The 26,756-nt window shown below is 47.1% G+C and overlaps 1 protein-coding gene across 1 annotated transcript in view; it reads left to right on the forward strand.

Annotated features, from left to right (window-relative positions):
* Positions 1-2,809: 2,809 nt before the first annotated feature.
* The window catches only part of LOC141998822 (uncharacterized), a 69,182-nt gene continuing 45,235 nt past the window's right edge, over positions 2,810-26,756 (forward strand). The window contains 9 exon segments of the mRNA XM_074971802.1: positions 2,810-2,836; positions 12,538-12,680; positions 13,629-13,740; positions 17,132-17,224; positions 17,368-17,431; positions 17,527-17,625; positions 17,729-17,832; positions 20,689-20,827; positions 25,206-25,323. Of these exon segments, the coding sequence (XP_074827903.1) occupies positions 2,810-2,836; positions 12,538-12,680; positions 13,629-13,740; positions 17,132-17,224; positions 17,368-17,431; positions 17,527-17,625; positions 17,729-17,832; positions 20,689-20,827; positions 25,206-25,323 (899 nt within the window).

Consider the following 26,756-nt stretch of genomic DNA (forward strand, 5'->3'; position numbering starts at 1 on the left):
AAAGAGGTGGATAAACTGGGGAGACTCCAGGGGAGCAACAAAAGTAATAAAAAGCTTAGGAAACCTGACCTGTGAGGAAAGGTTACAAAAACTAGGCATGGTTAGTTTTGAGAAAGGGAGACTGAGGGGGGAACCTGATAATAGTCTTTTAATATGTTAAGGGCTGTTCTAAAGAGGACAGTGATCAGTTGTTCTCCATGTCCACTGAAGGTAGGAGAAGAAGTAATGGACTTAATCAACACCAAGATTAGACATTAGGAAAAGCTTTCTAACCATAAGGCTAGATAAGTACTAGAACAGGTTACCAAGGGAAGTTGTGGTATCCCCATCATTGGAGGTTTTGAAGATCAGGTTGGACAAGCATCTGTCAGGGATGGCTTTAGACAAAAGACTCAAGTTAATGGTCTGTTGATGTAGACACCCGTCAATCCAGTTATCCAGAGGGAAGGAAACAACATGGGAGCCTCAGCAGTTGTAGTGCTGGATTGGGGTTGAAAATGCTGAGCAAGGTAAAGAGTGAGGCCCTAAATCACTTCTTCTCCCCACCACATATAGTCATTTAGGTCTTGTCTAGACGGGGACAAAAGGTGCTTTTCCCCCACTCAAGTTAGGTCAGTTTAACTAGCTAGTTTAACTAGCAGCTAAAAAGTTAATGGGTCATTCTTGACATCTGACAGTACAAATGGTTCCTGGATTATTCCCTTACCTCTCTGGCTCTGCCCATATGTTCTGATGGACACGTCTCATTTTCAGTGTCTCCTGTTTCTCCAAAGGGTGACTGCTTTCCACAGCACAGAAACTGAAACAGAAGAAGCAAAAACTACATCTCTGTCTGGGTTCCTCTTCTCTTACCAATCTTCCCTCTGGCAGACTGCTGCAGGATGAGTTGCATTCAGGGGAGATAAACGTTATTCTCTGCCTTCCTTACTCTGGGTGAGGATGACCCCATGGCTGCAGAAGGCAAGTAGCATTATAAATAAATATATCATTATAGCAGTTAAGAACAGAGGTTAAAATGTCTTAGGGCTTGATCCAAACCCCATTGAAACCTCTGGGAGTCTTTACATTGATTACAGTTGGCTTTGTATTAGGCCCTAAATTGTCCATTCACAGAGCCAGAGGCTAATCTGCCATTCCCTCTGCTCTTCAAATATGCTCTTCACCTGTCTCTCTCAAATATCTGGTCTCAAATTTTCAAAAGTTGCTGCTGATTTTGGGTGCTCAACAACAGATATTTGGGGCTGATTTTCATTAATGCTGAGCACCCACAACTCTATACAAAGCCCCAGACAGGAGCTGCAGGTGTTCAGCCCTTCTGGAAACTGGGCCTCCCTAGCCACACTTGGTCCTTCCTTGGCAAAGGGCACTGGATTATCTCTCGAGGGCCCTTCCAGCCCGACAGTTCTAGGATTCTAAGACTTCAATAGGCAGGACTTTGCCAAGTGGTACAGTGAGGACTACTGCAGCTTTGAAGCTACAGTCAGGTCATATTGCTGGCCTGCGTTCTGTGGGGAGGAGTTCTTCCTCCTGAGCCCATCCTACAGAAGCCCCAGCACATGGCTCCTTTACACACGGTGCACTGGTCTGCCCCATAAACAATGGTGTTTTTTATAAAGCGCATGCCCTGAGGCACTCAGGTCCATGCACAAGCAGTGCTAGATACAATACAAATAACAGAGATAAATTATTTAAAAGGCCAAAAATGTTGCGTCGTTAAAAATGGGTGGGAGGGATTCCGACACAGAGGCCACAGCACTGAACATGGAAAACACCTCTGAAAAAATGTGATTTTCCAACTGTGTTAAAACCTGGGCAGGGGGGATGCAAGCAGAGGAGGACATGTGGCGGAGGGCAGGGCTACCCTCAGGCGTCATCACAGTAATCACACAAGCACCTGAGATGGCGGAATGGTGACACACCTGAAAGGTGTGTGTGTGTGTGTGGGGGGGAATGCAGATACTCACCAGGACGAAGCTCTAAGAGGAGGCCTTGGACAGTGCCAGAGCCCACTTTAAGAATAAAAAAGGTCAACTTAAAGTCCAGTAGCCCGCTCATCACATGCGTGCGTAGCGAATACTGGCTAGCTGTAATGTGATCAAAGCGGCTCCGTGCTACGAGCAGGTGTGCTGCTGAACTCTGCACCATCTTCAAGCAACTGTGGAGTCCTTCTGACAGCCCTGTAAACTGGGAAGTGAATGATCAGCTCTTTTGCCCACAAGGGCAATGGCTTTGAGGACAAACAAGTGCACAAAGTTTGCAGCTGACACTTTTTTGTATCTTGTCGGTGTCCATTGAAATGGTGTGGTTGGAAATAACGCCAAGATGCTTAGCCTGACACATTCCTTCTGACTGGTCCCTCAGCAAGTGGGGTCATTCAAGGAAGCAAAACCCTCCTTGCGCCAACTATCCCTATCCAGCAGCAAAAGTCCTCGGTCCTCAGTGAATCACAGCTACACTGACCAGTACCTAGAATGCTAGTATTCAAAACAAAGAAAAGAAAGGAACAACAATGTAGGTAACTAGGACAAACTGATGGGTTGGATTTTAGTGATGTGTAAAGAGACGTGTAACTTGTAAAAACATTATATAAATAATACCGACTGAAATGTGTATCTCTGGGTGCACCCCGTCTCTGTAAGGTGAATGAAACATCGCTGCATAAGACGGCTTCCTGGAGACTGATGTCATATAGAACCTTTTCCCTGTACTATATTATTACTGACTTATAGCAATAAACCTGACTGATGTTGGTTATTTGGTCTCATGAATATATTTTATAACTAACCAACTTCTGGCCAAGCAATTGACTATGCAAGTTATGAACAGCAAGCAATCGGTAAGCACCTTTTTTCTGATAAATAGATTGAATGCCTTAAATCGCTTGTCATAAGGCTTATTCTCCAGAAGCTAGAGGGTTTTTTGCAGCTCTTCTTATGACCCTCTCCAGTTTTTTACCATCCTTGTTCAAGTGTGGATACCAGAATTAGACACAGTATCCAGCAATAGTCTCCGCTGCATTGCATACAGGATAATATCACCTCCCTACTCTTAGTTGATATTACCGTTTATACAGCCAAGAAGCACATTAAGTCTTTTTGTCACAGTATCGCACCGGGCGTTCATGACCCGTACATTCTTTTCAAAGTCTCTGCTTCCCAGGATGCAGGTCCCCAGCCTTTCAGTGTGACGTACTCTATTTGTTCCTAGATCTATAACCTTGTGTATGGCTGCTTTAAAATTCATGTTGTTTAACTGCCCAGCTTTCAAAGTGATCCAGATTGTTCTGCATCAGAGGTTTGTTCTCATCATTATTTAGGGCCTCAATGATCTGTCTTCAACAGATTTTATCAGCAGTGATTTGACTGAATCCTGTTGGACCAAAACCTGATTTCATGTTTTTTCATCTATGGTTCATGCCAGGATGTTTCAGAGGGGGATCACTGGGGGAAACCAGGTGGCATAATCTAAAACCACCAGAATATATTTGAACTCCACGATACTCTTTGTGAAGAGCCCCACGAGGTCCGTGTGAACCTCTTGAATGAGGTGCTAATCACTGACAACAGGACAAGGGGAGCCTTCAGCACTTCACATCGAGGGGAATCGTCACCTTACCCAAGGGCTGCTTACAGGCCCTAGACTCCCTGGTCCAGACCTGGCCAAAGCTGTAGTACATTATGGGACAGTCATGTCAAAGGTGCCCAAACAGATAAAACTATTTCTGGCCGCCTAACCCTGTCTTTGGAGTTGGGCAAGTGCATTGGCTCACCCAAGGTCTGAGACTTCCCCACCATGTCTAGGTCCCTAGGTATTCCCCAAGATGCACAGGGTGGGAGCCTCAGGGTCCTCCGTCTCTTCAGGCAGTAGGGCGCTGGTCTGCTCAGGTCCTGCAGAAGGCTCGGCTTCCTAGAAGCAAGGTCCACTGAACTTTATACTTCCTGTCCCATCCTGGAACTTCCGGTGAGGGGGGAGAGTTTGGCTCCACCCATCAGGGGGAGGGTAGTGTCTCTCACTCTTAAATCCAGAGGGAGGCCACTCTGCCTCTCTGCAGCTACAAATATAATTAATGCCAGTCAGCATGGTTTCATGGAAGGCACGTCTTGTCAAACTAACTTTATTTTGACAGGATTACAGGTCCGGTACATAAAGGTAACTGTCTTGGTATAGTACATTTGGATTTCTGCAAGGCATTTGTCTTAGTACCACATGACATTTTGATTAAAAAGGTTGCATTATATGAAACTAACAGGGCACACATAAAATTGATAAAAAATAATCTGGCTCATTGACAGATCTCAGAATGTAGTTGTTAATGGGGAGACATCAATATGTCTGGCTGTTTCTAGCATGGTTTCACGGGGATTGTTTCTTGGTCGAACACTATTTAATATTTTTATCAACAATCTAGATGATGATATAAAACCTTTGCTGGTAAAGTTTGCAGATGACATGAAGATGGTGGGATAGCAAATAATGAGGACAGGTTACTGCTATAGAGTGATCAGAATCACCTAGTTAAGTGGTCATAATCCAACAAAATGGGTTTTTAATACAGCCAAATAATAATACATCTGGGAACCAAGAACACAGGTTATACTTACAGGATGGGAGACTCTGTCTTGGAAAACAGTGCCTCAGAGAAGGGATCATTGTAGATAATTGCCTCTACATGAGTTCTCAGTGCAATGCTGTGGCAAAAAGGGCTAATGAGATTCTTGGATGTACAAAAAGAGAATATTGAGTAGAAGTAGTTGTGACGCTTTGGGGTTCAATACAGAGCAGTAAAGGATCATGTCACCACCTGCCCTGCAACTCTGGGTACCTTCAATGCAATGCTGCTGCAGCTCACATTCCTGACAGCAACAGCCAGCAGACAAGCATTCAGTCACAGCAAGGCTTCTACTGCCCAGTTACTCTTTGCAAGATGATGCCAGCACCCTCGTAGTCCTGAATTTCCCCCAAATCATCCAGCCTTTTCACTGAACACTTATTGAAGTTATTGAATTCATTGCTCCTATGAAGAGACATTACACTGCAGCTCATTAATTTAACTGGGCTTTGACAAACACTCTTATTTCAATCATAGCACTGATTTGGTTTATAATAAAGTAAAACAAGTTTATTACACAAAAAATCGTAGATTTAAGTGACACCAAGTATAAGGAATAAAGATAGAAAGGGAGAGAAGCAAACAAAAGTAAAAATATGCTTCTCAGGCTAAAACTTAATTTCAGCAAGTTACAATCTTTGACAAAGCAGGTTTATCACCTGTAGTCAGTTTCCAGAGACTGCAACCACCTTGGTTGAAGGATCCAACATTCTGTGAATTCAAGAGCCACTTTTAAGGCTATATCATGACACCAGTGTGTGAGGTGTAGTGAGTCTGTCAGGCCTGACACAAGATGCTGACACAGAGCAGTGAACCACCAATGGGCCTCTGTGTAACAGAAGGGCAATGATATTGCTTGTGTACACTGCATTGGTACGACCACAACTAGAATACTGTGTCCAGCTCTGTTATTCACACTTCAAGAAGAATGTGGAAATTCTGAAGAGAATTCAAAGGAGCGGCCACTAAAATGATCCAGATGCTGGAAAACAAACAAGCCTTATGATGTGAGACTTAAGGAGCTCAACTTATTCAGCTTATTGAAGAGAAGGTTGAGAGGTGACATGATCACTGTGTCTAGGCAATGACACAGGGAAAAGAGACCTGAGAACAGGGGGCTTTTCAACCTTGGTGACATTGGCAAAACAAGATCTAATGGTGGGAAGTTGAAGTTTGACAAATTCAACCATGAAATGAGATGCAATTTCCAAGCAGTGAGGGTAATTAAAGGTTGGAACTGCTTAGCAGGGGAGATGGTTGACTCACTATTGTTTTCAGTGTCCAAGATGAGACAAGATATCTTTCTGAAAGATATACTTTAATCCAGTTTCTGGGAAATATTCTACGGCATGAGTGTATGTGTGTAAGTGGACTGGGTGGTCCCTTCTGGCTTTAGAGCTTGTGTTTCAATGAGTCCCCATATTCATCCCCTTCCTTTATGGGCTGTGGGGAGAATGGGATTGCCTGCATTATCCTCAACATGTTCAGAACATTTTCACCTCTGCTTTAAGATAATGACAATAATCAAATCTCAGGCTTCAGGCTTCAGTCAGTTGCTTGGAGGGGTCCTTCCCCGCCGCCAGAGGCATAACTGACCTGATGTATTCTAGTTACTTTTGCCTTTCCCTGAAGTATCAGAACTGGCCACAGCTGGAGATGGGATGCTGAACAGGGTGGGCCAATGCCGTGATGTGGTAGACAATCCCTTTTTTTAGATGCCTGGTGGGGTGTCTTGCTCACGTGCTCAGGATCTAACTGATTGGCAGATTAGAGGTCAGGAAGGAATTTTCTCCCAGATCAGATTGGCAGGGACCTTGGGGTTTTTCACCTTTTTCTGCAGCATGGTTCGCCTGCTGGACCATACGGGCATAACTCACCATATAAATTCCCTGACACTTCAGGAGCTTAGGCCACTGGTGGGGCCTTCGGAGATGCTGGCACCTCAGCCTCTCTTGGTCTATACCTGTGGCACACAATTTAGTCTCCCAAAGGCTGAAATGTTTTGGTTTAACTAAAATGTTTGGGATTAATACAGGGGTAACTGGGTGAAATGTAATGGCCTGTGATACACAGGAGGTCAGACTAAATGATCTAATGGTCCCTTCTGGCCTTAAACTCTATGAAACTATCAGACACACACACACTCTGTACAAACACACACACACACACTTACTGGTTTACATTATAAAGGGAGCATTTTTCTTTCTCTTATGTCATTACTAGGAGGTCCTCCCCACACTACATTGTAGGAAAAGGAAAATATCTTCTCCATATATTTTCAGGTTAGGGTTAAGTCACAGGGCTAGGGATTCCAGCTGAATCTCAGCTTTCACTTTTTAAAAAAAGTAAATTCTAGCCCTGGTGTTTGCAAACAAAAGTTTGAGATTATGACCTGAGTGTAACTGATGCAGTGACAACTGCCTGCATCTGCAGAGAGCCTGAAACAATAGCTCTGTAAGGAGAAAACAGCCCCCTTCATGCTCTGGGGGGGCCACCGCAGAGAACCTTGTGTGGGGTGGGGGGGGGAAGGTGCAGCAGGCCTGGCCCACTCACTCACCCAAGCAGATACATCATGGTAGCTGGGGTAAATACTGGAGCTTCCTGCCTCTCCAGGGGCAGAAGGGACCCCTTGTTGCCTCCCTTGCTGTTCCTAAGGGGAGGTGGGCCCTGCTGCCACTCTTGGATGAAGGAGGGGACCCCATGCTGAGACTCCTGCATCTGCAGGAGGGGAGGGGCTCCCTTCCACTATCACTCCAAGTGTGGGGCAGGGCCATGGTATTGTGATATGTGTAAAGGGGCCCTAACATGGGAGTGAATGAGTCAAAGTGCTTCACCCTGGCAGACAGGTGAAAAGGGGGAATAGTGTAAATGAGAATCATGCCTCGCATGCTGTTTTTTCCTATTTCTCTATCACTGTAAATGATAGATAGATAGATAGATAATAGATAGATAGATAGATAGATAGATGTGATTTGCACTAGACAGCTGCAATCTGTGAAACCTACATTTTGAAAAGAAATCTCTTGCCGGTTGAAGTAATCTCTCAAGGTCGGGTGCAGACAATTCCCTTATTTGGGATTATCAGGGCCTTTTTCCAGCTCCCTCCATCCCCCAGGCCGGTCTCAGCCTTTCAGAGAGCAATGGTGTGACTAAGAAAAAAAATCTCTGGGCAGCTGGCTCTGTGCAACCTTCAGCCAATCATGTCTCTCAGTAATTAACAGAGAGCGACAGATCAGAGCTTCAACACATTTACAACTAAAGAGTAAATTATGATTCACCAAAAATAGAGGGGTAGAGTGCTGTGTTGGCAGATGACAGTGTATAAAGAGGCTAGGGCTAAGGCTCCCTTATTCTTTGTTAGCTCAGCATCTCAAGGTAAGTCTCAGATGCCTGCCCACACTTCGGGGCCCTGGACTTCGATGTTGCTCAGCTGAAGAGCATGAGGGTTCAGGGAAGAGCAAGATCTGCCCCACTCCCCATTTCTGACATTCTGGAGACTCTCAGATTTAATGTAAGAGATAACAGTCCCATGCTGTGCACATGTGGTTGTGGTGATGAAAGCAGAAGGAAGCCCCTCAGCACACTTCACCACCTTTTAGCCTGCCAACGGCACAAAAAAGCTAACAGTGCAGGTTACTACAAGTGATGCAGGAAAATGTATTTAATGCATCTGACCTTTCCCAGCACCTCAGTTCGCTGGTTCAACATTCTAATGTCAACAGTTTACAGTAAGATAGTGGGATACATCTGGTTCTGTGTGGGGCTTGGATCCAAATTGGTAGTTCAGAGGAACTCCTATGTAGTTTAATGGTTAAGAGCAATTATACATGAAATGGGAAACATGCTCCCTTTTCCACAATCCTATTATTCAGCTGTGTAGTACAGTAATACTCAGAGTATACGGTAAAAGACACTAAGCTACTAGACAACCAAGACAATGAACTCTCTTGGATTTAACTTTCTTTTCCTTTCCTTTCAATGTCATAAGGAGATACCGAACACAGTTTGCCTCCTTGGGTTACTGAAGGTAAGAGTCATTTTAAATGAAGTGTGTACCTGTGCTGATATCCCTGAGCAATGTGTGTAGTTTACACACAAGATGAAATGCTGTCTGGTGTGCAGTACTGACCGATCTCTCCAGCTAGCACATGCTGCCCTTGCTCTTTGAAGCTCCTGGGAAAGCTGGAAATTTGTTCATGAATTACCAATGGGATTAGCTTTATGAATGTCAGCAGAACGGGCTAAAGCCTTCCTGCCAGACTAGCAATTCCCACCTTGCAGCAGAGCAAGCAGACCTTAGAAAGGTAGAAGTAAGATGTTGTGCTAATTAGCCCTGGTCCATATTGCCCAGAGAGACAGGTGGCAGCCCTGATGGGAATACACAGACTTGCTGGGGTTTTGTTAGCAGTAAGTACCTCAGCATACTACAGCCAGGTGCTAGCATCTTTCTACAAGAGTCTAATCAAACTGACCATTGCAAAGTATCTTATAGATGGGTAAAGGCTTGTCTACATGGTCTGCTAGTACATGGCAGGTGGGGCACGCGCACCTGCTTTGCACTAACAGGCCTCTGGACCCTGCTACCATGTACTAAAAGTTCCTTAGTGCACTTTGAATGACTCCACTTTGAAACAGCGGCAGATCAAAGTGCACTAGGATCTTTCAGGGTGTCGTAGCAGGGTCCACAGGGATGGTCAGTACCCAGCAGGCTAGCGCACTGTTGAGTCACACCCTGGCTAGCATGCACTGTAGCCCTGACAGGGCAGACTCTTGGATCAATTATAGGGCAGACACTTAAGATCTGACCAAAAATGCAAGGGAAATGTGGTAGCGAGTAGCTAGATGGATGATCTAATAGTATAAAGTTGCTAGAAACCAAGTACCCCAGTCCTCTTTTCAATGGCAAGAATGCATTCCATGGTGTTTAATATAAGGAACGATTCAGTTCTGGGCAGAAGGGGTGAAGAGAACTGTCAGGAGAATTCAACAAGCAGCCTGCCAGGCATCAAACATGCATTTGGTGAATACAAAATATGAGTTATAAAAGTAAATGACAAAACCCATCATCGGAAATGAAACAAAACCCCAAAATGATCTGTGAGAGCCCAGCATGACCAGCACACTGTTTTGCTAAGTAAAAGTAAGAGGTTTGTTATACGAAGTAAACAAAACCAGCCGACAATATTCTGCAGCTGTGTAACTGTTTGCAGCCTGTTGATCAGCAAAGACCATTGACTGTTGTGAGAGGAGCCTGCTAAAGTCTTTCCCCCCCCACGAATGCCCCCCCACCCCCGTTCTGCTTCAGAATGGTGCTGATTGTGTTTGCTAGAGGTCTCGGCCTCCATACAGCGTGTGACCTGCCTTCCCAATACAATGCAGTTCTATTCCACGTGGGTTCCACTTTGCTTTTAGAAAATAATCACATTTGTCCCTCAGTAAAATGCTCTGAGGAGAATGGAAAGGCCCTGCTGGAGACAGGGCACATTCTTGGCAATCCAAATGGTTAATTTACCTCCCTATTCACCGGTGATCAGACGGGTCATTTTCATGAAAACTCTAGGCTGTTCCTGTGTCTGTGTTTTCCCCAGGTCATTCCCTCGGGCGGGAGGAGTGGAGGTTGACATGACCCCTCTTCAGCAGAGCAAGCTGGGGTCCCTCAACAGCGCCACTGGACCCTGAACAGGAAGCTCTGCTTTGAAAGGAGCTTGCAGCACAGTGCGGGAGGTTCTACCGAGAAGTGAATCCCCGGCTGCATTAGCTTTGGAGGATTTCCTCTGGAAGAACAAGACATGTCTCGCCTCCTCCCCATACAACAGGTCCTGGGGCCAGTGGGGCCAGTGTTATGGCCGTGGCCAATCCCTCCACCTTCCCCACAGAGCTAATGGAGCCAGTGCAGCCCGAGGCAATTCCTTTCCTCATGCTCATGGAAATGCTGGTGCTTTGGTGAACAGGATGGACCTCACCAGCATTGGCAGGGGCTGCCCACACATGTCTGTCAGGAATCCAAAGGCCATCAAAATTAGAGTGGCAATTGCCCAGAAAGACAGGCTTGTGTCCTACAATCTGTCCATGCCAGGTTAAATGTCTGATGGCTTTCATGCTTCCACGTCTTTCTTTAAAGAGTATTTAACAATTTAATAGATCTCAGCGGTCACACAATTTCCCAGTATTCAGCCTCCACTTTCCATGTTCCATGTTATCCCTTCGGTCCCAGGAATTTCCGTGTTAAATGATTTCTCTTTCTCCTTGGTGTTCCTACCCTTTGGACTGCTCCCTTTGGACACTCATAGTTACATGTCCTGTTTACTTGCCTACCCAGGCTCTATGCACTCGAGCAGGGATTTTTAAAGCAGTTTATAGGCTTTGGGAGCTGAGTTCCCATTACTATTAATGAGAATTGGGTCTCCAAATCCCCCATCTTCTCCTGTTGAATAGGAGCAGTTTAGGTGGGATTTTCCTCCAGTATAGGAGTTTGCAATTGTCCAGACTCAATCTTATTGTTTCTGTGGTTTTCTGCCCCTATTTCTACTACCCCAGGATCCCTTTGTGTCAGTCTTGTGCTCACACGGGGCTTGTCAAATCCCAGAGTCATCTACAGATTTAGTCCATGTGCTACTTGCCATCTCTTGTAGGTCATTAACACAGATGCGAAATAAAACTGGGCTTAACACCACGCTCCACAGTACAGCTCCTAGGTAAATTCCTTTCTAACAGTTTTCAGAGTAGGAGCCATGTTTGTCTGTATTCGCGAACAGAACAGGAGGACTTGTGGCACCTTAGAGACTGACAAATTTATTTGAGCATAAGCTTTCATGAGCTACAGCTCACTTCATCGGATGCATTCAGTGGAAAATACAGTGGGGAGATTTGTATACATAGAGAACATAAAAGAATGGTTGTTACCATACACACTGTAAGGAGAGTGATCACTTAAGGTGAGCTATTACCAGCAGGAGAGCGGGGGGGTGGTGGTGGAGGGGAACCTTTTGTAGTGATAATCAAGGAGGGCCATTTCCAGCAGTTGACAAGAATGTCTGAGGAACGGTGTGGGGGGGGGGAGGGGGGAATAAACATGGGGATATAGTTTTACTTTGTGTAATGACCAGTCCTTGCTTACAGACAGCCCCCCAACCTGAAGCAAATACTCACCAGCAACCACACACCACACAACAGAACCACTAACCCAGGAACCTATCCTTGCAACAAAGCCCGTTGCCACCTGTGTCCACATATCTATTCAGGGAACACCATCATAGGGCCTAATCACATCAGCCACACTGTAAGAGGCTCGTTCACCTGCACATCCACCAATGTGATCTATGCCATCATGTGCCAGCAATGCCCCTCTGCCATGTACATTGGTCAAACTGGACAGTCTCTACGTAAAAGAATAAATGGACACAAATCAGACGTCAAGAATTATAACATTCAAAAACCAGTCAGAGAACACTTCAATCTCTTTGGTCACTCGATTACAGACCTAAAAGTGGCAATTCTTCAACAAAAAACCTTCAAAAACAGACTCCAATGAGAGACTGCTGAATTGGAATTAATTCGCAAACTGGATACAATTAACTTAGGCTTGAATAAAGACTGGGAGCGGATGCGTCATTACACAAAGTAAAACTATTTCCCCACGTTTAGTCCCCCCACCCCCACACCTACTGTTCCTCAGACATTCTTGTCAACTGCTGGAAATGGCCACCTTGATTATCACTTCAAAAGGTATCCTCCCAAATATGATAAAATCGAGGACATGGTGATGATGACTCACCTCCATGAGCCCGCTGTCTTGTATAACCTCAAAGAACATTACGCAGCCTGGATGATTTAAGTAAATGGATTTTTAAAACTTCTTTTCTGAATAAAGATATTTAATTCTCATGGGCACATGAGAACTAACGGTCCTTCCATTCTTCTTTGTACAGACCTACTCAGGCCTCTTCTGTGTCACTGTCAACCCCTACAAGTGGCTGCCAGTGTACAACCCAGAAGTGGTGGCTGGCTACAGGGGCAAGAAGCGTCAAGAGGCCCCACCCCACATCTTCTCCATCTCTGACAACGCCTATCAGTTCATTTTAACTGGTGAGTCATTTATCTGGAGGAGAAAAGCCTAGTATTTTGCAGCTACCTGCAGGGCTGGCTGCCCAGTTAACGGAACTCAGCATTTAAGCATAAAGATTTAAATATTCATTGGACCAAAGTGAGAGACCATAGCCTGGTGATGAAGGTACTCAGCTCTGAATCAGGCAGCAAGATGATTTGACTCCATATTTCCTACCTTCCTGAGGAGTGACTTAATCACCAGGGTACAGAGCCATTCTCTTTCCTTCTGGCCCAATAAACATTGAAGAATGTATTCAAAGTTGAACAGCTGCAACAGGCAAGATTAAGAGGTCCCAACCCCAGTACAGCCTGCTGGTTAGGCTGCTCACTTGGGAGGCAGAAGCTGTGCACTTAAGTCTCTGCTCCAGAGTGGGGATTCAGACCTGGGTCTCCCACATTCTAGGCAACTGCTGTAACCACTGGGCTAAAGGTTATAAAGTGGGATCGATTCATGGTTTGAAAACCTTTTTCCAAGCTGAAACTATCAGGTCAAGTTTGTGACTAGCTTGGGGTCCACCCAAACTGCATTTTTTGGCAAATTATTTGTCCAAAATTTTCCCCCACTCTAGTTTCTAGGCTCAGCTTTTCCAGTAGCTCACTGAGTCAGCTTGGACAAGTCACTTCCCTTCTCTCACCTTTGTCTCTCCATCTATAAAATGGGGAGACAAATAATGGCTTCCCTCATGAGGAGTTAGAATCTTGGCTCATCTGTGTTTGGCTGCTGCCTGGGGACTCCTAGAGGCAATGGGCTTGAGACCACGCTAATATCATGACGTTAGCCATCCCCTCTGCCAGAAAGTTTAGCTTTTCTGGGAGTTGTCAAGACTAATACAGGCTAGGAAGGAGTAAGATGGAAGGATAGGAAGAATAGATTAAATTTTTTTTACAAGTGCATACTTTTTTTCCCCAACAGCGGAGAATCTGGTGCTGGGAAGACTGTGACCACCAAGCGTGTCATCCCATACTTTGCAACAATTGCAGTTGCTGGGGAGAAGAAGAAAGATCAGCAGCCCAGCAAAATGCAGGTAGATCTGTAGCATCCCCTACCCGTGCTTTGTTTCAGCACACGCCTGTCCAGGGAAAACAGAAGAGTTGGGGCTTGGGGGCCAGTATGGACTCTCTAGTGGCTGCATTTAGTTCTGAATGCGCTGAGGTTAGTGGTCGCTCTTATTTCACCTTGCAGTGAGTTCTAGTCATGCAGGCTCTGTTTCCCAAGAGCATCAGGTGCCCTCTGTTGGTCGACGATATCTATAGTTGAGCAAAACGCAGCTGCTCTGGGGGCTTGTGGTTGTGAAGGGAGGGTTGTGAGGTAGCTGGCAGTGGTGTCAATTCAGATATTTCAGGGGTGGGAGGGAGGCAAATTCTGGTCCCTGTCCCCTGCTCCTGGCAGGGACCCTGTTTCTGTCCCCGCTCATCCACCTCCTTGCAGGGACCCCAAGTCTCCCTTGGATGGGGAGTCTCCCCTCTTACCCACATAGTGCATGAGCCAAGGCTGCCTGGAGTCGAGGTCTCAGCTAACTCCCCATGCTCTGCCCTACAGGAACAGACTCCCCATGTGCCAGGTCACAACACCATTTGGCTCAGTCCCGCTCTGCTGCAATGCAGGGGTGGCTGGGTCAAATTTCCACACAGCGATGCTCTGGACTGTACCAGCAGCATCTGTACTGCTTTAGTACGGGACCCTTGTGTAAAAGTGGTCGGGCCATGGCCCCCCAGCTCTGCGGCCTACAGAACTCTGAACAGGGCATGGGCATTTACCCCCCAACTGCCCCTGATTGGCACCACTGGTAGCTGGGACCATTCCATGCAGGGTTTCAGACATAGGCGCCGACTTCCCCACTTTCCACTGGGTGCTAACCCCCGCCCTCACCCCCACGGAATCGGCGCCTGTGCAGAGCACCCACTAATTTTTCCCAGCCCCGGAGCACCCACGGAGTCGGCGCCTATGGTTTCAGAGTCAGGACATCAACCACAAACTGGATTTTGTTCAGTGAGGAGCCAGTGAGGGAGCAGCGTATTAGGAAATACAGAGAACAGCATTAACCAGGCCCAGATGCACCAGGACGTGGATTGCCATGGTCAGAGAGAAAGGGGCACAGACCAAAGGGGTTTTGGCTCCATGAGTATTTGAGTGTCCAAAGGCAGGGCAGAGTCCAAGGAGACTCTTAGCAATCTGAGGCCGATGCCTTGGATTGTCAGGCTGTTATGAGGTTAGCGAGTTCTTCAGAAGCACTTCCCACTTCCCACCAGCATCTCTGCAGGCCTGCCTGAGCTCAGCTTTCGCCAGCTGCTCTCCAGGTAGGTGCTGATCTCCACTCGAGCTGGGGGCTGTGCAGCATGCACTGAATGTAAAGGAGAAGTAGGAGCCTCTCAGATGCACAACAACCTGCTCTGCCCTCTGCTGAGTTTATTCCGGTCTGAAATCTTCCGATTAGACGGACTGGAATACTGGCTCCGTCTCAACGATACCAGGGCACCTGGTAGCATAACAGCATCCGACATGTAGCTTGCAAATGGGCTTTTCTGTTCAGCCTGCCTGCCGCTCTCTACTGAGCACTATTTCTTTACCCTGATCATGTTCTATATCTTGTTTATCTCCCGTCTCCAGGATCAGTCCATTCTTTGCCATGTACTGCTGTTCTGCCCCAAGAGTAGCCCAAGGAGCAGCCAGTGACGATGCCTGGTTAAGAATGTACTGCATGGGGCAGGGGTCCAGAGGAGGCTACTCTCCTCCCCCAGACTTCCAGCTGCAGTGCAGGTAGCTGGCACCAGGGAGCCTGACACCCTATGCCCTTGGGGAGTCATGGCCACCATCTGGCCCTCAGTTTCCTTAACCGGCTAAGAGCATCTTGTGAGGGACTTTGACAAAGGCCTTGCTCAGCTGATACCAGAGTAATATTTCCTGCTCTGTAATTCCCAGGGGCACCCTGAGGCCTCTAATTCTAGCAACAATATTTGCTACCCTCCAACACTCCAGCAAAGGAGCTGAGGTTAATGAGACTCCAAATGATTCGTTAGCAGCTCAGGTGTTTCATTGTTAAGCTCCTGGTGACCTGGTGCTCTTAATGTATTGGTTTGTTCCAACAAATCTTCTTTTGAAACCTCCATCCCTGAGCGAACCTCATCCTTATTACCAAAAGGAGCAGGTATCTCCCTGTATCCTTTGTGGTGAAGGCTGATGCAAAGCAATTATTTAGCCTCTCAGCAATATCTTTGTCCTCCTTAATTGCTCCCAGGTGGACCAGTGGACCCAAAGCTTCTCACAGAGGCTTCCTGCTTCTGATGAAGAACAGCAATGCTTGAAGTCCAATTTTATATCTTTGGCATTTGCTCCTCAAATTCCATCTGAGCCTCCTAATTTCCTTCCTACCAGTGCCTCACTTAGGGCTGCATTTCCATTGTCAGAATGACCTCTCTTCAGGTCAAACGCCCTCTTCAACCTTGCCCTTTGGCCACAGCTGGGTCACTCCTTGCCTTCCTCGTCCCTTTTCAACTTGGGGCGAGGAGGTACATGCCTGCTTGGACTCTCTTGAGTAGCCTCTGGGCCACATACAGATTTTCATATATATTCTTTTGATGTGAAAGCCTTAGTGACCAGCAGCCCCACTGGTTAAACAACCCTGCCTCCTCTCCACTTTAGGCTCGCTACATTAGTGCTTTATTCCTATGCCTTCCCAACGGTTTTGAAATTTCTTCTGCTTCTAATATTTAAATTCACTGTTTAGTGTCTGAGGGTTTTTTAGCCTAAAGTCCCTGTGGGATATAGCATGCCTACAGGACAACTGTGTGCATGTGGGGTACAGCATGCCTATGGAACTGCTGTGTGTGGAGGGGTATAGCATGCCTACAGGACTGCTGTGTGCGTGTGGCGTATAGCACACCTGTGGGACTGGTGTGCCCGTGTGGGGAGGGTAAAGCACACCTGCATGACTGCTGTGTGCATGGGGGGGCACCGTTCACCTTTGGGACTGCTGTGTCCTGAGGGAGGGGATAAGGCACACCTGCTTGACTGCTGTGGGCGGTGGCATCTGGGATCGTGAAAGATGCCCACCTTCCACTGGACATCAGCAAGTGGGAGTGGGTAGCCTGATTCCCCAAGGCAGATTTGAAAATCCCAGCATAACCCTGAACTTCCCATTCATTAATGGCAGTGAGCAGGTGGGTACGTAATGGCAAATGTCCATAGTGGGCCCTGGTTCAGCTAAGATGCTTAAGGAAGTGGCTGGTTCTCAGCACTCTGAAGTCAGTGGGACTACTTGCAGGCTTACTGTTGGGTGTGTACTTAAAGACCTCACTGAGCCAGAGCCAAGAGGGATGTCATGGAATCTGCAGGTGCTTGGTTTGTAATGTTTCCTTTCCAAAGTTCCACCTGAAGTGACTGCAAGGTTTAACGGGAAGTCTTTGTACTGCACCTAGGGAACCCTGGAGGATCAAATCATCCAGGCCAACCCGCTCCTGGAGGCCTTTGGCAATGCCAAGACAGTGAGGAACGACAACTCCTCACGCTTTGTGAGTTCATTTCAATTGTTGGAGTGTAGGCAGAGAACATATCCCACATGAAATACACTGATTGCTGTAGCTGCTCAGTGCACAGCATGTGTGTTGGTATAATTGGGTATAATTGTATAATTTGGGTTTGTATAATTCAATAGGGCAAATTCAGCTGGATCCACTTTGGGACCACAGGGAAGCTGGCTTCAGCAGATATTGAAACTTGTGAGTGGCAGCAAGCTCTTATGGGCAGGATTTGAACAGTATTGGTAATGAATTTGCCTGGGACAATAACTCTGTCTGACTCTTTGCCCCGTTAGATCTCCTGGAGAAATCCCGGGTAACATTTCAGTTGGCTAGTGAAAGGAGCAACCGTATTTTTTACCAGATAATGTCCAATAAGAAGCCTGAGCTCATTGGTAAGTGCTGGCCATGCTGTGTTTAGTTCGATGGCATTCGAACCGTGTAGCCATTCCGCTGGGCCTGTGACTCTGAAGCTAATGACACTTCGTTTGTTTGCAGATCTGCTTCTCATTTCCACCAACCCCTACGACTTCCCCTATGTGAGCCAGGGTGAACTCACTGTCGCCAGCATCGATGACAGTGAGGAGCTGATGGCTACAGATGTGAGTATCCTAGCAGGGCAGGGAGCATCACTTCTCTCTGTGGCTGTACAGCACCTGGCGGAGGCTCCTAGGTGCTTGGTAATACAAATCATTAATAATATGTATAGCAGGGGAATTAGACATATTTGGACCATCTGGACGAAATGCTGGCCATTGACCCCACCTTCCTGCCCCCATCAATCCTGCTCCTTGTACTACAGACCACTCATGCTCTTCACAGGTGCTGAGGGCACATGTCTCCCCTGGCATATAAGTGGGGTAGAAGGCACTCAGCACCTCCCAGACCTAGGCCCTTTGGGGCATGATCCCGTTCACGCTTACACACAAGAGGAGTTCCACTGACTTCACTAAATGCATAGATCCATAGATGTTAAGGCCAGAAGGCCCCCTTGTGCTCACCAGTCTGCCCCCTCCGGCGAAGCACGGTCTGGAGGACGTAGCCATGGTGCCTGCCTCCAGCCCAATAACAGGGGAGGGCACTAACACAAATGCAGGCCCCCTCTCCTCCTGGTGACCCATATGGATACTCTGTCCCTAGATCTGAGCACTTCTTTGGCAGTGGGCGGGGGGGGGGGAGGGGGAGGGAGGGGGAGATGGCCCTTGCCCCACCCAACATTATCAGACCTTTTCATAATATTGAAAAAGTCGCCCCAGAGCTTCCCCTTTGCTACTGAGGTGAAAATCAGCTCATGCACAGATAGGAAGCAACAGGGTCTAGCAAGCCCTTTGGCATTGCATGGGGTCAGAGCTATCCCTTGCAGAAATCCAACGAGCACCACAAAGTCACACGAGGAATGGATTTGGCCCAATAGCAGTGTAATCTTTGGTTCTGCCCCTTTGCAATCCAATCTCGTACTCTGTGTGACTTCATTACTGCATTTGTGTTGTGGGAAGATGGTTTCAAAGGGATTTTTCCTAATAACTCCTAAACCCTTATCCTGGTTCATGTGCTGGACTACCAGGGTTTTGTCCCCTTTCTGCTGCGCTGATGTGCCATAGATCTGCTGCCCAACCAGCTCAGAGGACAAAACCCTTTTCAGCCTGGACACATTGTTACTCATTCGCTGTTTGGCCTCCAGTTTTATCCAAAAACGTATCTTGCTCACCAAACTTTTGTCCAAGGCCCAGCACCTGTTAATATGACACATGGGCCCAAGCTGCGAAGCTCAGGTCAGGATCCACATGTCTCCTAACTTCCAGGCAGATCTGATCTGGGCTATCGTAGTGCCTCAGTCACCAGGCTATAGAGTCATGCTCACTCACATCTAGAGCAATGAATATTTCTGTACTTGTACAAAGTGGAACACCTGCAGCAGGTGAGACGGAGAGGACCATAGCCTACGGTCTTCTGGGTAGGTGCTCCCAGTGCGGAAAGCTGAGCTCCAGTTGCTGCTTTAGAGTTAGGGTTTGAACGCTGGTATTCCACATCCTAAGCAAGTGCCTTAGCCATGGGCTAAAGACACCCCTGACATAGCATGTGCACAAGCCCTTGGTTTGCATCACAGCTCCGCACGGCCCCTGAGTCGAGGGAGGAGTTTGACTAACAGACATTTTACACAGTGCTTGAGAATGATGGATTGGAGAAGTGAGAGCTGGCCCAAAACTGCAGGGGCTGCTAGGTCCTGGGAAATGGTGCCACCCAGCCCTCCGGTTCCCTATCTCTCACACACCCGCTTTGCAGTCACACATAGGACCCTCAGCAACACGTGGAAGTGAGGCTTTCTGTAACCTGAACGGGATGGAGCTGCATGGTCTGCAAGGCAATAACAGCACTAGCAGAATGCAGGTGCAGATCCATCCCCTTCCTGCGCTGCCAGTCATTGTGATTTGTATTACCAAAGCACCTCAGAGCCCTGTCCTGACCAGGATCTCCCTGTGCTAGGTGCTGTACAAACGCGGAGCAGATGGTCCTTGCCCCAATGGGCAGGTTGCATCTGCTCCATCCACAGTGCAGCCTGCAGTACTGCTGCACCTGGCAGGGACACAGGAAGGGGAGGGCTGTGATGTTGGGTCTCTGATTCATGGAGGGGAAGGGCTGCCAGGGTCCCATACATTGCTGCCTTACTGCTTAAGATGCTATTTCAGCTGCAGTGGAATCTCAGAGTTACGAACACCTCCGGAATGCAGGTTCTTCATAACTCTGAAATGTTCGTAACCCTGAACAAAACATTACGGTGGCTCTTCCATACGTTTACAACTGAGCACAGACTTAATACGGCTTTGAAACTTTACTATGCAGAAGAAAAATGCTCCTTTCCCTTTTTTTTAGTAGTTTACGTTTAACAGAGGACTGTTCTGTATTTGCGTTTTGTGTGTGTGTCTCTGCTGCTGCCTGATTGTGTACTTCCCATTGCAAATGCGGTATGCGGCTGACTGGTCAGTTCGTAACTCTGGTGTTCATAACACTGGTGTTCGTAACTCTGAAGTAATGCTGTATTACCCGGGAAAACCTGGCTGCGAAGAGCCCCGGACGTGGTCTTTTTCGCCCCCCAGTGGCGTCTAGTGATCATTGCAGTCAGAAAATTATATCTCGCCCTTCCTGCTGATTGACAGTAGTCCCTGCTGTCTCTTGCCAGGGCAGAAGTGTAAGGAGCTCGGGCTGCTTTCACCTGACCACAGAGAGAATTGGAATTAAAACAAAAGATATTTTTAGGCTTGCCGCACTCCCTCCCTCACAGCTCCTGGCAAGCACCAGGACAGGCATTGGCCAAGCAAGATGCTGAGGGTGGTTGTGTGCAGGGAACCCAACCTAGGGCAAGGCCCATTTTCCTGTCAAAGCCCTGCCCCAAGTGGTTTACTGTGCAACTTTCTATTTGAACCCTTGTGCTGTTTGACTGTCCTGGTTGCTCTACACAGAGTGCCATTGAAATCCTGGGCTTCAACCCTGAGGAGAAGGTGGGAATCTACAAGATGACGGGGGCAGTCATGCACTATGGGAACTTAAAGTTCAAGCAGAAGCAACGAGAGGAGCAGGCGGAGCCGGATGGCACAGAAGGTAGAGCTGTCAGGCAGTGCGGCACCTGGGTTGACATACTCTGGGGGAATGTTCGCAGCAATGTTCCCCGCCTGCTGTCAGCAGGGGCCATGGGGAATGCCTTTCCTCTCACCTAGCCGTGGCCTCTCCAGGATGTGGCTGATGCATGGGAGAGAAGCACATTGCTGCTGTCCCTGCTTCCTGTTCTATGGACAGAGGGTGAAAGTCAGGTCCTAGGGCTGTCAATAGGTCAGGTCCCAGGGCAGTCAATGGGGTGAGGACTTGTTATGGACACCTTGTTCATGGTAGGTTGCAGGGCTGCTACTAGGAGGTCAGTTTCTTGTCCACGATATGGACTGGTTACACAGCTTCCTTCCCACAGAGATATACCAGAGATATGGTCGGTATAAGACATTTTAATGCACTGCCTTGAATGGCTGCTGTGAGATATTAGAACGACAAGGTGGGTGAGGTACTATCATTGTAATGGACTGTCAAGGTTCCTTCCCCACTCTGAACTCTAGGGTACAGATGTGGGGACCTGCATGAAAAACCCCCTAAGCTTATTTTTACCAGCTTAGGTTAAAACTTCCCCAAGGTACAAACTATTTTACCTTTTGCTGCCACCACCGAGCGTCTAACAAATATAACAGGGAAAGAGCCCACTTGGAAACATCTTTCTCCCCCAAATCCCCCCAAGCCTTACACCCCCTTTCCTGGGGAAGGCTTGATAAAAATCCTCACCAATTTGCATAGGTGAATACAGACCCAAACCCTTGGATCTTAAGAAGAAGGAAAAAGCAATTAGGTTCTGAAAAGAAGAATTTTAATTAAAGAAAAAGTAAAAGAATCCCCTCTGTAAAATCAGGATGGTAAATACCTTACAGGGTAATCAGATTCAAAACATAGAGAATCCCTCTAGGCTAAACCTTAAGTTACAAAAAGACACAAAAATGGGAATATACATTCCATTCAGCACAACTTATTTTATCAGCCATTTAAACAAAACAGAATCTAACGTATATCTAACTAGATTGCTTACTGACTTTTTACAGGAGTTCTGACCTGCATTCCTGCTCTGGTCCCGGCAAAAGCAACAGACAAAGAGAGCCCTTTGCTTCCCCCGCCCCTCCAGCTTTGAAAGTATCTTGTCTCCTCATTGGTCATTTTGGTCAGGTGCCAGCGAGGTTGTCTTAGCTTCTTAACCCTTTACAGGTGAAAGGGTTTTTCCTCTGGCCAGGAGGGATTTAAAGGTGTTTACCCTTCCCTTTATATTTATGACATGGACCGACTTCTGTTGGTGAAAGAAACAAGCTTTTGAGCTTACACGGTCCTGAAGCAGAGCTCTGTGGTAGCTTGAAAGCTAGTCTCTTTCACTAGCAGAAGTAGGTCCAACAAAAGATAGGACCTCACACACTTTGTTTCTCTAATGTCCTGGGCCCAACAGGGCTACAACAATGCAGCAAACAATGAAATTAAGTATGTTATACAGGCTCCACCCAGTGGCTGAACATTACAATACAGCTTAACATTCTTTTACAGCTCCCTCCAAATTTTTACCATTCCTACCATTTAGAACTGGTTGGCGGGTCGCTTGCTCAAACACATTCCAATCTGGGATTACTTGAAAACTCTGGTTATGGGAGTCACATGGTGTTTCTGTTCCCTGGTCAGTGAGTTTCATCTTTTAATGGGCTTTGGCTTTCACCTGAAACAAATTCCATTTAGGCATGCAACACATTTGGTTTCTTGATTTAAATTAAGCTCATCTCTAGGCCACAAATTAGCTCCCTGGGAACAGTCACATGTGCAGAACCTGTGTGAGTGGCCGTGGAATGGAATCAAAAGGAGGGAAACGTGGCTGAATGCTGCAGTTGGTCTCCGATTGAGCCTTAGGGACAGGATTATCCCTTTCCTTCCATCTTTAAAAAAGAGAAAAAGGAGGATCCTGGGAACTACAGGCCAGTCAGCCTCACCTCAGTCCCTGGAAAAATCATGGAGCATGTCCTCAAGGAATCAATTCTGAAGCACTTAGACGAGAGGAAAGTGATCAGGAACTGTCAGCATGGATTCACCAAGGGCAAGTCATGCCTGACTAATCTAATTGCCTTCTATGATGAGATAACTGGCTCTGTGGATGAGGGGAAAGTGGTGGACGTGTTGTTCCTTGACTTTAGCAAAGCTTTTGACACGGTCTCCCACAATATTCTTGCCAGCAAGTTAAAGAAGTATGGGCTGGATGAATGGACTATAAGGTGCATAGAAAATTGGCTAGATTGTCGGGCTCAACAGGTAGTGTTGAGCCCGACAATCCATGTCTAGTTGGCAGCCGGTATCAAGTGGAGTGCCCCAAGGGTCGGTCCTTGGGCCGGTTTTGTTCAATATCTTCATAAAAGATCTGGAGGATGGTGTGGATTGCACCCTCAGCAAGTTTGCAGATGACACTAACCTGGGAGGAGAGATAGATATGCTGGAGGGTAGGGATAGGATACAGAGGGCCCTAGACAAATTAGAGGATTGGGCTAAAAGAAATCTGATGACATTCAACAAGGACAAGTGCAAAGTCCTACACTTAGGACAGAAGAATCCCATGCACCGCTACAGACTAGGAACAGAATGGCTCGGCAGCAGTTCTGCAGAAAAGGACCTAGGGGTTACAGTGGACGAGAAGCTGGATATGAGTCAACAATGTGCCCTTGTTGCCAAGAAGGCCAATGGCATTTTGGAATGTATATGTAGGGGCATTGCCAGCAGATCGAGGGATGTGATCGTTCCCCTCTATTCGACATTGGTGTGGCCTCATCTGGAGTACTGTGTCCAGTTTTGGGCCCCACACTACAAGAAGGATGTGGAAAAATTGGAAAGAGTCCAGCGGAGGGCAACAAAAATGATTAGGGGACTGGAACGCATGACTTATGAGGAGAGGCTGAGGGAACTGGGATTGTTTAGTCTTCGGAAGAGAAGAATGAGGGGGGATTTGATAGCTGCTTTCAGCTACCTGAAAGGGGGTTCCAAAGAGGATGGCTCTAGACTGTTCTCAGTGGTAGCTGATGACAGAACAAGGAGTAATGGTCTCAAGTTGCAGTGGGGGAGGTTTAGGTTGGATATTAGGAAAAACTTTTTCACTAGGAGGGTGGTGAAGCACTGGAATGCGTTATCTAGGGAGGTGGTGGAATCTCCTTCCTTAGATATTTTTAAGGTCAGGCTTGACAAAGCCCTGGCTGGGACGATTTAGTTGGGGATTGGTCCTGCTTTGAGCAGGGGGTTGGACTAGATGACCTCCTTGAGGTCCCTTCCAACCCTTATATTCTATGAGGTGCCAGGGGCTGGAGCAGTGTACCAGAAGGGGTGTGTATATAGGGAGGGGTATCTGGCCAGGAGTGAGCAGGATGCGTATGTGTGGGATAGGGGAGTGGGTTGAGTATGTCACCGTACAGGGCAATGGCAACTGTATTCCCCCTCTGTGGTCCAGCAAGGGATCCACTCTAGGCTTTCAGATCTCCAGCCTTCACATCTCCTGGGCAGACCCTACTGACGGGTATTTCCAGGCTGCTTAGCTCCCTCTCTATACTGTGACCTCCCCAACAAAGTCAGACTGCCTAAGCCAGCCTGCTCCGCTTTGCTTTCTCTTTGAAGGCTACGAACAGGGTAATTGCCACAGTTAAGTTACCACCCAGCTCTGTCTAAGAAAGCACATTTATTCTTGGGATAAAAGCATTACAGAGAAAATATATTAAAAACAATAAAAGAACCTACACACATGCTAATAAACTGACCAGAGATCACATATTGTCACACTCCACTAGTGACCAAATCTTACACATTCACACTGGCTGCCATGGCCCCCATAGGCCCTTCCACTCTGTGGAGGATTCCCAAGGCACAGTGTACCCCAGTCATGCCCCCTTCCCCACACAACCCTTATTCCTGACACACCCTGTACGTTAAGGCACTGAGCCAGCTCTGCACACCAAATGGGGATACCCCAATGGTAGGTAGGGAGATCTCAGCTGGCCTCTTAGGGCAGTTTCTAGGCTAGGCCTGGTTCTGCTATCTTTGAGATGAGCTCCGTCCCCATTAATTTGCAGCCAATGGAGATTCCCAGCCACTCTTTGCAAGGGGGGGTTGTGCCAGCCCTAGTGTCCTGTACAACTCCCACCTTGAGCAGTTGCTACTCAAACTTTCCTCTGCAGCTTCAGTGTGATCCTCCCTTCATCTTCGCTTCCTGTCCTAGGCATTGCGCAGTCTCATTGTTAGACAGTTGCTGTCTTTTGCCCTTGAGGTGGCTGCATTTCAGTAGAAGGAGAGATTTCTGAGTGCTGATCAGTTTGGGATCCTTTGGAATGAGAAGCGCCTGTGTGCAAGTGTTGACAGTCATTGCTGTTTTATCTCGTTTAAGGTATAATGGACCATCACCTGGTGATGCACCAGCTGCGGTGTAACGGTGTGCTGAAAGGCATCCGGATTTGTAGGAAGGGGTTCCCAAGCAGAATCCTATACGCTGCCTTTAAACAAAGGTGTGTCTTTAATTATTACTATGAGTGACAGTATGGCAGTGCCTATAACCCAATCGAGGATCAGGGCCCATTGGGGTACGGCCCAACACAGCTGACAGTCCCTGCCCCAGGGAGTTGACAATGTACATGTCAGACAGGATGTAACGGGTGAACGAAACAGACAAGTTTTTATCCTTATTTGGTTTTAGCCTTAGATTATTTCTATTACTGCTGTGTCCAGAGACCGCTCCCATTAGGGATGAGAGGTAAATAGGATCTGTCACACCGCTTCAGACTCTCCCTCGTCTGGTATCCCATCTCCTGTCAGACTAGATCAGATTATTGGTCCATCCAAGCAGAAATGGCCAGTTACTGATGCTTCAAAGGAAGGTGAAAAAAAGGCTTAATTTATACATTAATTTGATGTATAAATAGCTCTTATCAAACATCTCTGTTTGATTAATGCAAAAATACACACGCATTACATAGCACAATAACAGCTGGCCAGCATCAAACCCATAACCCAGCATAAGAAACTCAGCCAAGCCCACCCCTGTAGCCAAAGCTTCTGCAAAGAGATGACTCTTGCTGTTCATGCGCTGACAGCAGCAGACTTGGGCCCTGTGGTACAAGTGAATTGTAGTGCCAAGGGCTCTGCCTCTGAAAATGCCCTGTCCTCTGCCCCTGATGTGTAATCCAGCAAGTCACAGTTTCCATGCCAACTGCAGAGAAAACTTTGTTCCAGTAGCCAATTGGCTACTTAAATGCAGTTGGGATCTAGTGGGACACCTAAACTGCACTTCAGGGCAAGCACTTTCTTTGGTTTTGTTAGCAATTAAAATAGGCAAGTCAATCCAAGTATGCAAAGATTCCATAGATAATGGAGTAATGCTGTATGTGGGGGAAATCCCTCAAAATCCCTGCAGAGGAACAACCTGCCCTTAGGCATGAGACAGGACTACCCCAACCCAGCTGTTATCTTGCAGAATGCACAGACTATTAACAGCAGTCAGACAATTATACAGGCCATTTTTTATCCAAGCCACAGTATTTCCCTGGATCACTTTGTGGGCGAGAGTTCCGCAAGCTATGTATTCATTCTGGAAAGAAGTATTTTCCTTTAGGGCTTTTACATTTACTTCCCTTTTAAAGTCATCGAGTGTCCCCTTGTTCTGGTTTATGTAACAGGGTGAAAAAGAAAGGACTGGACAGTTCTCACTGTGTCCTTCCTAACTGCTGGTGCTAATGACCCACATAATAACACAGCCAGCAAATTCCAGTGGAGAATGAGTGAGTTATACGTGGTCCCTGTCATAATGTTCAGTTCACCCACAGCTTGCATAATCAAAGCCCTCTTGATGTTAGACAGCGTATTCAATGACCTCCAAGCAGCGCACCTTCCTGTCGCTCTGCAATGTCCTGCTTATTATTAGCGTCCTCCTGACCCTGTCTAA

The sequence above is a fragment of the Natator depressus genome, chromosome 14 (genome assembly GCF_965152275.1).
Source record: "Natator depressus isolate rNatDep1 chromosome 14, rNatDep2.hap1, whole genome shotgun sequence".
NCBI classification, from domain to species: Eukaryota; Metazoa; Chordata; order Testudines; family Cheloniidae; genus Natator; species Natator depressus.